The sequence below is a fragment of the Nerophis ophidion genome, unplaced genomic scaffold, assembly GCF_033978795.1.
Source record: "Nerophis ophidion isolate RoL-2023_Sa unplaced genomic scaffold, RoL_Noph_v1.0 HiC_scaffold_38, whole genome shotgun sequence".
Taxonomy (NCBI): domain Eukaryota; kingdom Metazoa; phylum Chordata; class Actinopteri; order Syngnathiformes; family Syngnathidae; genus Nerophis; species Nerophis ophidion.
Window position 1 is genome coordinate 944,538 of NW_026906960.1, and position 14,618 is coordinate 959,155.

A 14,618-nucleotide genomic window follows, 5' to 3' on the forward strand; every position below is an offset into this window, starting at 1 on the left:
ACATATCTAAATAGTTCACTAAAATTGATAGGAAAACATACTACATGGCTGTGTGATTTTTGCCATCAAATAGAGAATGTTGACCATGGTTTAATACAATGTAGGAAATATAATAGAGAAAGAGAAATACGGGAAAATAAGTTAGCAAAAGAAAATATTAGGTTAGAAGTGGGAAGTATATTAAGATTGTATTCAGAAAACATAGGATATAAAGCAATATAAACATATTTAAAAAACACTGGGTTAAATAAAAGAATATAGAGTAGGGATCCACCTCGGTCCACACTCCATTACAGTAGGTGGCGCTAATGCACACCACAAGGTTGCTTGCCAACCGCCATAAAAACAAAAGAAGAAGAAGAAGAAGAAGAAGACACAAGGTTTCGCTCTACGAGCTCGACGCATGAGCCGATGCATCTGTGTTGCTGGACCCATCACTATTGTTTAGTTAAGGATAAAGTGGTCTCGATGCGCCAGAAGCACTGTGCCGCTTCTCGTGCTATCTTTGCTTGTTAGTTAGCTTAGCTCGCTAGTTAGCTTAGCTTGTTAGCTGCTAACAGAAGACACAGAAGTTATCAACACATCGCTAAGTAGAGATCAAGTGTGAGAGTAAAGTGTTGTGATTGTGTGAAAATGTCTACATTACAAATGTTGAGAGCGTTGGTGGATCAGCGACTAACTGCTGCCGTTGAAGAAATATTTGTAGTGTTAGAAAGAACGATAGCAGAACACGAGGCGGAACTTTCTAGAACAAAGGAGGATTACAATCAACTACTGGACGCTGTTTTCAAGAAACATCAAGTTGTGTTACACAGAACAGGTTTGTTTACTTATTACTCTCAGATATTTACTAACACTATATTTGAATAATTACAAGAAAATGACATTTACATTTTATAATATAATCAGAATGAAGAGTGGTGGAACAAGTGAGAGCTGGGCCGGGGGCGGCCTCCATGACGGGGCCCCCTTAACCCAAATAATAAAGCTAATTCTAACATCGTTTTACAACATGCACATGCCTCTCTGGGTTTACCGCCAACAATCTTTAACCAGGTTTTAAAACTTTTTCCAGCCATTTTTGCTGAAATTTGCATTTTCCTGACATGTATTTATTTTCTCACGTTCACCACAGCATCAGCCCGTTCACAGGATGTAGAAAAATTATCAATGGGGATCTGATTTTTTATTTTTTTTATTTTGCCTGTCTTTCACAATCCTTATGTAAGACAATAATATGTTTTTATTTTGTATGCATTCTAAGTTGGAAACAAACATTAGCAAAATCTTAACTATCCTAATTCTAACAATGAAGTCAATGGGATCACCTCTATTCCGCTCACTAAGCCCCCTAAATAAGAATGAGTTGATCAATATAATATACCCAGAAGTCTTTTTCTTAAATGCTATCCCTTTAAAACATGCTGTAAAAATGCATATCCTCTAGAAATATTCATTATAATAGCCACAAACTGGAGGGTATATTTTTTAATTAGGATAACATTTAACACATTGTTTAAAGTTTTTATGGAATTTTCCAGGGTGTAGCCCACCTTCCGCCCCCCGTGATCCCAAAAGGGACAAGAGGTAGAAAATGGATGATGGATGGAAAAAGACACATCATGGAATGATATTTATATTCTTGAGATGCATGAAAGATAAATTTGAGTTAATGAAATATGGAGAATAGATTGTATTGTGCACCTGTTGTTTAAAAAGGGTACAGTTAGGGCTGGACCATTGTGGGAAAAATAATAATCGCCATTATTTTGATTGATATTGTAATCACAATTACACAATTATTCATTCATTTGAAAACACCAGTATTTATTTTCATTACCAAAACTCAACTTTAAATATAGTTTAAAAAACGGATATGAGTTAGTAACAAATCAACCACAAGTAAAAAAAATAGTTCACATAAATTTAAGTAACAATGGCAATAAAAAAAGACAGTAAAATTTAGTTTTATGTTTTAATTGTTTTTAGTTCCATTTTTTACCTTTTACTCTTAATTTTTTACTACCATTTAAGTGTGTGCTTTTTTGTCAAATAAAAATGTATACAATGTTTATTAATTAAATGCAGAATCTCTCACATTTATTGGTGAAATACATCGTTGGACAAATTTGACCCGTACTTTGGGTCAATGCATGGATACGTTCATCATGCTTGTGTGAGGTGCTTTTTTGAAACCTTTGTTAGCGCAGTCAAACCTATTATTGTGAAGGGGGAAGTGTGCTGCTGTTCTCAGCTTGAAGTGTGGAGGCCATTTGAGGCTGGTTAAAAAAAAAAGGAGGGAGAGACTCAAGTTGCGACTGCTGTGCTGTTTGTACATTAATCCTACATGGATGATGTCGTTCACAACAACACAAGCAGATGAGATGTGTTGTGGATTATGGATTTTCCAACTTTAACTTCGTAGTTTAGTCGCTATTTCAAATGGGCGCCTCAAGGACGGGACGGTTGCATGTTTCACAGTAATAGTCGTTGTGACGTGTAGAGGACGAGGAAGTTTATTACCATTGTGGGGGAGTTTTCTGTGTCTACGTACCTTGGACACATCCGTACACCCACCGGAGTGACGCCACGCTCTCTCCGCCGTGTGTTTGAGGAGCCTGCAAAACACTTGCACATACATGTAACAATCTTGTTCAATCAACAATACAGTTTGGTATAAACCTAAAAAAAACAAAAGACAATACAACCATAAAGGAAAAAAGTTGGCTTTTGCGCCACTAGCTTAATGCTAACCTACAATGGACGACCACATTGATAGGCTAACAAAAATTAGCATTGCGATCGTTTTAAATTTGTACAAAGGTATATTTTAGTTTAACAAAAGTGACATAAGACAACAGTCAACAGATGAATTGTTCTTCCATCCATCCATCTATTTTCCACCCGGGGGTCGCTGGAGCTTATCTCAGCTGCAATCAGGCAGGAGGTTGTCACGTTCGGAACACATTGTGATGCGTGGGGATGTCAACTCAAGATGCACGGGACCAGACAAGCAAGTTAGCAGGTAGGAGCTGGATTTAATATATAAAATAATAAAAGAACACTGATGCAAAGGCAAAAGAAAGCGCGTGCAACTCACCGGGAGCTAGGCTAAACGCTAACACTGAGTAAAAAGTCCACAGAAGCGTGTGTCGAGCGCACAGAAGCTAAGGAGGAACGTAGCAAGCCAGAACAGGACAAACTTAACCAAACGTGAGTGTTGCATAAAGCAAGTGAAGAACTCAGACCCAACAAAGGCAGGTATAAATACAGAAATGGTCATCAAAGACAGGTGTGCGCCGGGCGCCAGTGCAGTTGGAACAAATGAAGTCGCTATGGTGACCAATACAAACTAGGAAGTGCATGAACTAAGAATCGGAAGAATCAAACCATAAACAAGAAACACAAAAGACTCAAATATAGACAAAAGATGTGATCCAGGAATCGGATCACAACAGAGGTGGTGTACACCCTGGACAAGTCGCCACCTCATCGCAGGCATTTTTACTTACATACATATATTCACCAAACTGTGTAGAAACTAAACTTTGTACTACTAGGCCTTCATGCCCATCAAATCTTAAAACCCCGATTTAGTATGGGACATTATTGCCAGGTCTTTTTGTGTCGCGAAATTGTGAAATTACATTTTTTCCACTCACAAAGACCCCAAACGTCCAGATTTTTAACCGCTGATTTGTATTTTTGATGTTCAGTTGGCCGAGCAGAGGAATTAGTTGTCACGACAGCAAACTGTGTCTTCTTCCATCACACCTTCAACCATCCTCCATTGCAGCAAATACATTACATGTCCTACAGGTATTATTATCACTGAAGGACTGTAGAACAAGGCTAAACATAGCTTGAAACATGAATAAGTAAGTGCTTAGTAATTTTTCCCATTCAAAATAATTTGGCTGTTTTTCAAACTTCCACCATTTCCACTTTTTTCAAGTGATTCAAATCATTCCATCTTCTACATGTTTCACTAAACCTGGACATTCAAACTATCATTTTTCCAAGTTCAAAAAATTTTGAAGAATACCCAAAATTCCCATTTTTTCCAATCCCTTTCTTCACCCTTTTTTGTGTCGACCACATTTTTCAACCCACTTCAACCGTTCCACCAGCAAATCATTCCTCTTAAAGAGGACAAAAAACAAAGTTGTTTTTTTCTCTGGAAAAATTCCTGGTTTTCCCAAAATTCCAGGAATTCTATCATACTATTTCTCAACAAAAAAGTTACTACTGACCGATTTTGAAAAATTCCAACTCATTCAGAACATTCACATATTTTAGCATTTTCTAAAAGAATTCTGCTTTTCCCAAATTTCCAAAATGTTCATGAAATTGTCATTGAAAATAATGGTACATTTTTCAAAGTTCCCCAACTAAACATTTTTCATTTGATTCACACCGTTCCAACTTCAAACTGTTCAGCCTTCTTCGGTAATCACAGGGTTTCCTTGACAAATTCCAAAAATTGCCAGAATTCCACGTTTTGCGTGACATTTTTCCCCATTCAAAATGAATTTGCCATTTTTCAAAGTGCCACCATTTCCACATTTTTCAACCAATTCAAACAATTCCATCTGCAACATATTCCACTAATTCTGGAAATTGAAAATATAAAATTTTTCAACCCACTTCAACCGTTCCACCGCCAAATCATTTCTCTTAATCAGGACAGAAAACAAATGTGTTTTTTAAATTGGAAAAATCCCGGTTTTCCCGAAATTCAAGGAATTCCATAAAACCATTTCTCAATTAAAAATGTTACGACTTCAACATTTCTCAACCGATCTGAAAAATTCTAACACCAACCATTTCAACTAATTCAGAACATTCACATTTTTTAGCATTTTCGAAAAAATTCCTGCTTTCCCCGAAATTCTCCAAAATTTCTATGAAATTCCTATTGAAAGGAATAAAATGAAAGTTCCACAACTCCCACATTTTTCATTTGATTCAAACCGTTCCAACTTCAAAATATTCAGTGTGTTCAGGAATTGTGTGCTCCCTTTCAACACTTATTAAAAGAAATTGTCTGGAATTCCCAGTTTTTAGGGACATTTTTCCCCATTTAAAAATAACTATCCATTTTTCAAATTTCCACAATTCCCACGTTTCAAACCATTCCACCTTCAACACATTCAATTCATCCTGGAAATACAAACAACTAGTTTTCCACATTCGACAAATTTCCAGGAATTCCCATTTTTTTCTAACCTTATTTCCAACCTTGTTTAGTGCAATGACTCTTTTCACATTGTTCAACCCATTTCAACCGTTCCACTGTCAAAACATTCCTCTGAGTCAGGACAAAAAAAGCATGTTGGTTTGAGAACTTAAAAAAATCCCAGTTTTCCCGAGATTCAAACTCTTCAACATTTAAACTATTCTTACATTCATACTACATTCTGTCAACTTTTCAGTTCAGCTTCAGCATTGGAGCATTCAAACACAATTCTTTCAGGAATTTCTTCATCTACTTAATATTATTATAATAATTAAATGTAGCTTACCACATTGAGTGGGTGGACTGCATGAATGATGTCTTCTCAGTTCTCACTGCAACGCAATTTGAGTGTCTAGAAACACTTTAAATTAATTCAATATTACTATTATTAATAAGGTAAACAAGTTATCTTTTGAAGGAGTAGTCAGTAATCTGATTACTTCTTCCCAGTTTAACTGTGGTGACACTATCTAAATGAAAGCAAAACAGATGTCATATTTTTTGGCCAACATGCATGACCTCGAACAGTACAAGCGGTAGAAAATGGATGGATGGATGTTGACTATGCTCATGCTATTTTTAGAGCAGACATGTCTCTAAAGATGAATGTGAAAATGACAGTAATTATTGTCCACCAGCAGGGGGAGCTCATCACTAGTACTACTGCGTGGAGGCTGGCATGTGGTACATTATTTCCTGTGTGTGTATGACTTATTTAGAGAGAGAACAGCAAACTTTTACGTATGGCGTCTATCATTAAGGATTGCAGGAATGACTTTTAAGATGTTTTTATATGAATAAGGAGGATTGGACGTTGGCCTGGAAAGGCATTCCCCTGAAGGTCTTCTTTATGTGTCAGCTGGAAGTACCCTGACTGCTGTGAGGGGAAACTGATGAGATTGTGAGATCATATGTTGGTGCAGGACAATGTCTCATGTGACTGAGCAAAGCTGGACTTTTCTAAAGAATGTTTGTTTTCTCCCGTCCCGTAGATGTCGAAGAACATATTTTTTCGTGAGCAGGAAGAGGAACCACAGTCCCCCCACATTAAAGAGGAAGTTGTGACGCCACAGACCCATAGTGTTAAACTGACCCTTCACATTAAAGGGCAAGCGGAGGACCCTCTGAACTTACACATCAAAAATAAAGAGGAGGACCCACTGACCCCTCACATTAAACAGGAAGAGGAGTACCCACTGACCCCTTACTTCAAAGAGGAAGAGGAGGACCAAGAGGCGCCGCACATTAAAGAGGAAGAGGAGGAAGAGGGCATCAGTCAGCCTAAATGGTTGGAGGAGTTCCCAGTGACTGGTGTCCCTGTGAAGAGTGAAGATGATGAGGTGAAAGGTGAAAGTGAGGAGAGGGGAGGGGGGGAGCCTCCAAGCAGCAGCTCAACACAACACATGACAACAGAAGCTGATGGAGACCACTGTGGAGGATCACAAGCAGACAAGCTCTTAGCTCCACTATCAGATAGTGAGGACACAACGTCACACTCTCCTGACACTGATGATGAAGACTCTAAAGATGATAAGACATGTCACACTGACAACACTCACTTCACATCTTCTCACTGTCACAAAACCTTTAAATACCATAGTTATCTGAAAAGACACATGAGAACACACACTGGAGAAAAACCTTTTTCTTGTTCACTCTGTAGTAAAGGTTTTGGACAAAGTCACCATTTGAAAAGACACATGAGAACACACACTGGAGAAAAACCTTTTTCTTGTTCAATCTGTGGTAAAGGTTTTACACAACGTCAAAATTTGAAAGTACACATGAGAACACACACTGGTGAAAAAAACTTTTCTTGTTCAATCTGTGGTCAAGGTTTTGCACAAAGTAATAATTTGAAAAGACACAAGAGAACACACACTGGAGAAAAACCTTTTTCCTGTTCGACCTGTGGTAAAGGTTTTACAAGAAGTACAGATGTGAAAGGACACATGAGAACACACACTGGTGAAAAACCTTTTTCTTGTTCAATCTGTGGTAAAGGTTTTACAGAAAGTCAGAATTTGAAAAGACACATGAGAACACACACTGGTGAAAAACCTTTTTCCTGTTCAATCTGTGGTAAAGGTTTTACAACATGTACAGATGTGAAAGTACACATGGGAACACACACTGGTGAAAAATCACATTCCTGTTGAATCTGCAACAGAAGCTTTGGTGAGCGATCAACCCTTGTAAGACACATGAGAAGACACCCAGGAGAGAAAGTGTTGAGTTGCAGTGTGTGTGGTGAAAGATTGTCCTCTAAGTAGCAGTGTAAGAAACACAAGTGTGCTGGTGAGAACAGCAGCAGCAAATGAAACTGCAGGATTTGAAATAAACTGTCAAGACTTTCATTTTGACTTCCTAACAACATCAGCACATATAACATTTGTGACATTGTTGTTTGTCTAACAATCTGTTTAATATGCTTCTATATTTATAGATTGGATAGTTTGAAATATTGTAGTGTGACATATTTGTATTTGTAATTGTTAATAACCCCATAGATTATCACCTTTATATGATATACATATGTACTGAAACATCTTCTGGACCACTTCAGGAAGCATATTATTATTTACTTTATACATCATTTGAACAGTTGTCATTTATACAATTTTAAAATGTGTGACTTTATGAATCATTTGTTGGGTCTCTGTAATCCATTTTATTAATCATCTTTACTACTCTCTGTTGTAATATGATGATTGTGTTGTGATTTTTTTATACTTTAACTTAATATGTATGTACTTGTACGTTTATGCAATAAAAAGTGAGAGAAAATGGCTGAGTTGTTTGTGGAAGGATGTTTTGTTTTTACTAACATACATTTGTGGGTTAAAAAAAAAATCCCCACTATTGTGTTTTAAACATTCTTTACCTTTTTTTTTCTTTCTTTCTTTTTTAACATCCCCAAAACAATATCAGTCAAAGTTTGGAATGTCAGGCAAAAGCCAATATTGTACATCATCTCACAGAGCTTTATTTTGCATACATTCATGAAAAAAAAAACGTTTAATTTGTTTCCCTATCACAGAACGAACAAGTGTTGTCTTCAATTGCAAAACAACATCTTAAAAATTATTTTAAATTTTTTTCCTTAAATTAACTCCTTGGCGTTTGGAAGAATGGAAACTTTCAAATTATGAGTTTTATTTTTTTGTTCTGGAGAAAATACAATAAAGAAGAAATGGTAAAGAATTAAAATATATATATATATATATATATATTTAGAATAAAAGCCTTTATAATTGTTTAAAATATTTTGTCTGTTTGTAGGTCGTACTTAATGAAATCTACAAATAACAAAATACTTTTATCATTCAATAAGTGCATCAGTGACCAAATGCCTTTTTCAAACCATTGCTGTACAAAGATGGATTTGTTTCTCATTTTAATATAAGAACAATTCCATAGTGGAGTATTGTGTGTGATGAAGTTGTGTTTGTAAATTAGTTTCCAGTACAACAACACTTGCTGGTAGGGATGGGTACTGTTCACTTCTAATTCCATGTTTTATGTGTTATGTATGTCAATATATTGTGTGTTTGTATTTTGCCAACATGGTAGAATCACATGATAGGCAGGTTGTATCATGTTTTTCTGTCACCTTGAGGAAATGGCATAAAGAGGAAGATGACAATATAATGTCACTTGGACAATGATGTACAGCAGTGGTCCCCAACCACCGATTGGTACCGGGCCGCAGAAGAATTTTTTATTAAAAAAACAATTCTTAAATCAACAAAAAAAACACAATATACACTTACAATTAGTGCACTAACCACAAAAACCTCCCTTTTTCATGACAAAGAAGAAAAAGAGAAAAAAAAAGGACCCCCCCTGATTCTAGTGGCATTTAAAAAACTGTTTTTATTCTCTCTCCATATTCCCAACTGACCACAAGACTCAAAAGCCAACATTTTCGATGGAGCTTGGGGGGTTTATAAGTTGTCAAATTTCCCGGCAAATCTGTACTGCTTCCTGAAGCGGTCACGGGGCTTCTCACGTCATCATTTCTGGCTCCTCCCCTGAATGAAATAGGCCTCCATACACGCCTGGTGGAAACACCCCTTCCATTAGTCCACACACGCCTCCAAGCCTCCGCACCATCGGAAGCGGACCAAGGATCGCTGGCTGACACCGATATATCAATTTAATAGCATGACCCATAGATAGAAAAAATACAAAAAAATGGAAAAAAGCCGATAGGGCTGGGCGATCAAACAATGTCAATATATATTGCAAATATTGCAAAATACATCAAATCGAAACCAATTAAAAAAATAGTCATTTGAAAAAAATACATAGGGCTGGGCTGTAAAACAATACAATATATATAATGATAGACACATGACTGATGTTAAAAAAGTAGGAAAATGGCCAATAGGGCTGGCTGATAAAACTAGACAAGGACTGGGGGGGGAGCACGCTAGAGAGAGAGAGAGAGAGAGAGAGAGAGAGAGAGAGAGGGAGAAAACCAAACTTATGAAGAGGGAACGTGCGCCCTCCTGTGGACTTCTTCCGCAATTGCACACACAAAGAACTTCATTACTTCCAAGTGTGCCTTATTTAGTGTCCCAGACTTCCAATTCCTCCTTTACATGTTTAGTGTATAAGTATTAATTAAACAACTATTTAATATATGAATATTAAAAACTTGTTTAGTGTATAAATATTAAATACATGTTTAGCGTATAAATTATATATATATATATATATATATATATATATATATGGAGAGAGAGAGAGAGAGAGAGAGATCGAGAGAGAGAGAGAGAGAGAGGGGGAGAGAGAGAGAGACGGAGAGAGGTGGGAGAGAGAGTGAGAGAGATATATAGAGAGTGAGAGAGAGAGTGAGAGAGAGAGAGAGAGAGGGAGAGAGAGTGGGATATATATATATATATATATATATATATGTATAGAGAGAGAGAGAGAGAGAGAGAGAGAGAGAGGGGGACCAGACTTATGAAGAGGGAACGTGCGCCCTCCTGTGGACTTCTGCTGCAACTGCACACACAAATAAAATTCATTACTTCCAAGTGTGCCTTATTTAGTGTCCCAGACTTCCAATTCCTCCTTTATATGTTTGGTGTATAAGTATTAATTAAACAACTGTTTAATATATGAATATTAAAAAAACTTGTTTAGTGTATAAATATTAAATACATGTTTAGTGTATAAATTATATATATATATATATATATATATATATATATATATATATATATATATATACATATATATATATAAATATATATTTAGAGAGAGAGAGAGAGAGAGAGAGCAAGAGAGAAAAAGAGAGAGAAAAAGAGAGAGAGAGAGAGAGAGACCAGACTTATTAAGAGGGAACGTGCGCCCTCCTGTGGACTTCTGCTGCCTCTGCTGTCGTGGAAATTTCCTAAAGATGATCCTTTAGTGACAAATAGCTTTAAAATGATTTATTAGAGTAACAAACAAATAATAACAGGCTTTGCAAAGCAAGACCAAACCAGAACGACACATCCGTTCATTCCAGCTTGTTCTAACTCTTTTAGAATATGTCATGACAATATTATATTCTCAGAAGTCCCACCCTCCATGCTCATTAACATACAGTATCCCAGTAAAAGAATGCCCAAGGTCCTGTGAAGGGGAGAGAGTGTGGTTTGTCCAGAAGGATGACACAGAAGACAGAGCTTGATCAGATCAGAGGTCTCCTGCAGAACGTCACATTCCTAAGCCTAATAAACAACTTTTGGCGACTCGTCTAAAGAACATCATCAATTAAAACAAGTACAACTAATTTTGCTATCACAATCCTCCCTTTTATTACCTATAATAAACTACAAACAACAACATTACTAACTAGCGAAAAAAACACACACCAAATAACCCTTAGAAAGTAATAACATGATTAAAAATAAAATTACAAAACGCCACACAAATACTCGACCTAATCAACATTATAATCAAGTAACATCTCAAAGAACGGATCTTCATTTTCATCCTTGAAATCTACCTCACCTTGTCCCAAGGCTGTGTACTGAACGAACGTAGACGAAATCATACGCGTGATTAGTGATCTTATCAGCGGAATCACACAAACTGACAAGACAAACAATAGAGCTAAGACCACTAGCATAATCGTCCCAATTTGCATTATCCACGAACGCCAAGTTGCTACTCAGGACGGATCCACCACAAAATCTTCTCCTATTGCGTCTCGCAGAGAAGTCAAATTCTGAATACCCTGCGAAATGACGGAATCATCTCCAGTATTGTCTGGAATGTACGTACAGCACCATGAATTCAGCAGAGCACAAACTCCTCCGACGCTCGCTACCAAATGGTCTAATACTATACGATTTTGCAAAGTCACTGCCCGTAACGCCTTCATTTCCACTCTGCTCGCCTCCGTAATAGTAACTGTCCAATTTACAAAACCTGAAAACCGATGATTCAGCGTCTCCATTCTAAGCATGAGTTTCCCCACGCCCAGCTGTGGAAACAATGACAATGCCACCTTTTCTCCTGGTGTCCAAAGTTCAAGATCTGCAGGCACATTTGTACCCCAAATCGCATCATGGGGTGCATACTCACGCTTACCCCTATGACTCGGAACAGCTGACACAATGTAAGAGTGGTCAGCAGCTGTTATCATAGCACAACGGCCCATCCAATTCTATGGCAATCTAACATAAACGTTAAAGCCACAAAGCCACAGAACATCCTCCTGAGGCCGCGTGCCAGTTTGATCTGTAAAATAGGGAGAACAGCCCCCTCCTTGCGCAGCCTGTGAAATGTTCAAACTAGTGTTACCGTGATATGTAGTGCATGAACTAGTCACATTTAAACAATACATCAGTGGAATTTGTCCCATCTGCACTGGCGGCTCTCTAAGGCTCCAAGATACCGCATAACACGCACATTTCATACCCGGCCTAATATAAACTGGACCAAAAAGCACATTCGTATCATTATCGGACCACAGATCATAAAAATCTAACTTCGGATCTTCAAGCGAAGACAAAGATGTCCCCGTATGCGCTTTAACCGTATCATTCAGATTTGCTGCAAAAAGGTATAACACATCCTGGGAAAATATCTATAACCCTCCATTACAGGCTTAGGTGTGACATGTGGATTGGACGCCGCTATAGGCATATATGTACAGACATAGCAGTTTGAGACATTATGTGAGTCCGCTACACATTTGTCCTGGTGATTTTGGCCCTCAGCGCCTTCACCTGTGTCTGCAAACTAGTAGTGTTTCTCTAAAGATGTGATGCGAGGGAGGTGTGTGTAACCCTCGTCTCTGCAGCCGCGGATCCTGCCGTAGGAGCCAAAAGCGATTTTACAGCTCCTCACTCCTCTGCTGCCACCGCTACAGGGCCCGAAATCGCCTTGCAATGCGAAGCGTGGACCCACGTCGGCCGTTCTTCCACTTTCACTGCAGTGTGGGTGACGAGGAGAACTTGGAACGGGCCGAGCCAGCCTCATTGTTTCCAGCTCTTCCGTCTGAAGTTCTTGTTAAGCACGAAGTCGCCCGGCACAATGGTGTGTAGAGGATGATCCGCTCGCCCCGGAAGCGCCAAAGAGACTTGCCTTCAAATATTAGCAAAACACTTTGTTAAAGATATGCAATATCTTACCAGTCCGTGTTCACAGAGGGTCGTCTCAATTGGCGGTCCTGATGGTCCTATCCCCACATTAGGGCGGACTGCAAACAGAATCTCAAAAGGTGACAGGTTATGACGCGTGCACACCTGCATAGGCATGTACATGACAACTATCCGCAAACATTTAGGCCAGCTGAGCTTAGTCTCTTCACAACATTTGGCAAGTTTTAATTGAATTGTTCCGTTTCCTCTTTCAACAGCACCTCCGGATTGTGATGGTAGCTGCAATGAGTTCTCAAATCAATTTGCAAATAATCAGACAATTGCTGTATCACCTCATTTACAAAATGTGAACCATTGTCACTCCATAACTTCTTCGGAAGGCCCCACTTTGCCACAATTTCAGTTAAAAGTGCTTTTGCCACTGCAGCGGAAGAAGCATGTTTCGCTTGGAAGGCTTCTACCCATTCTGAAAACATATCAACCATCCATCCACCCATCCATTTGCTACCGCTTATTCCCTTTTTGGGTCGCGGGGGGCGCTGGCGCCTATCTCAGCTACAATCGGGCAGAAGGCGGGGTACACCCTGGACAAGTCACCACCGCATCACAGGGCCAACACAGATAGACAGACAACATTCATACAAAGCTTCAGGCGTCAGGGCCAAACCCGGCTCCATCCCGGAAAACAGCACCAGAATTAGCCCATGCCTGTCGTTCCTCGCCCACAAACAACTCGGCACTTGCGCCAACAAGGAGGAAATCTCAGTCGGAGAAGTCACCGCAGTCAAAGTCAGGTGTGCGTCATACTTTTCGTCAGTCGGAGATGCTAATTGCACCGAACGTAGCAAATGAATTTTTGCCGCATAATTAATTCTATATGCATCAACTGATTGTGAATAGAATACATTTTTTCCCGCGTGCACGCGGTTGCCAATCCTTTGCCAAAAAACAGTCATGCATAAAAGGATTTAAATCCCGCCAATTATCAGATTTAGCTTTTGCTATCGGAATGTGCGGACTGGAATTTTCAACATGATCCAATATTTCTTGTGATGGAGTTAATTTTACTGCAACTGCACATTTGCATCCATCAAAATAGACGTCATTAATAAACAAACTATCATTCAAACCATGATAGAATGAAGCTTCATATTCTTGGTCCGGACCTTCACGAACATGTGACACACAATACATGCTTTCAGATTCAATTCTGTCAGATACTGGATTCAAACAGGGTGATATTGTGCTCTCTAGGTCCTGCAAAGCAGTGGTCTTTACCCACCACTGATAGATATAGAGCGGACAATTCACCTCCAATGAGACAAAATTCGACCCATTTGCATTCCTCTCCACTTTGAGGCCTTCTGGCATCGGAGTGATTCCGATACCCCATTTTAACATTAAATCACGACCCAACAGATTGATTGGACAAAGATCAGACATTAAAAACAAATGTTTTGTTGTCATTGTACAATCAGCCGTCGCCCATGTACAACGAATTGGTATTGAAAACTTTTCAAGACAGTTTGCCCACTCGCACTAGTGGAAAACATAGTTCTACCACTCAATTTTGTAGAGAATTCACTCGTTTGAATTACGCTGTTTGTCGCTCCAGAATCGACAAGAAACGTCAATGACCTTCCACCCACATCACACACAATCATCGGCATTTTCTTATAGGCTAAGTCCTCACAAAAAGCATACGTCCCAATCATTGGCTGTTCACGCTCTTCTAATTCCCTAATTCTGTCCTGCACCTTAGCAAGCAGCAA

At 38.6% G+C, this 14,618-nt stretch overlaps 1 protein-coding gene across 1 annotated transcript; it reads left to right on the forward strand.

Annotated features, from left to right (window-relative positions):
- Positions 1–353: 353 nt before the first annotated feature.
- Positions 354–8,021, forward strand: LOC133546715 (oocyte zinc finger protein XlCOF6.1-like). The gene is made up of 2 exons (XM_061892516.1): positions 354–820; positions 6,232–8,021. Exon 2 carries the CDS (start codon positions 6,232–6,234, stop codon positions 7,396–7,398), a length of 1,167 nt encoding a protein of 388 aa, XP_061748500.1. The 5' UTR covers positions 354–820; the 3' UTR covers positions 7,399–8,021.
- The last annotated feature ends 6,597 nt before the right edge of the window (positions 8,022–14,618 follow it).

Bases quoted from the DNA above. Each gene is read 5' to 3' on its own strand.
- LOC133546715 (XM_061892516.1), top strand. From the start codon at position 6,232: ATGTCGAAGAACATATTTTTTCGTGAGCAGGAAGAGGAACCACAGTCC.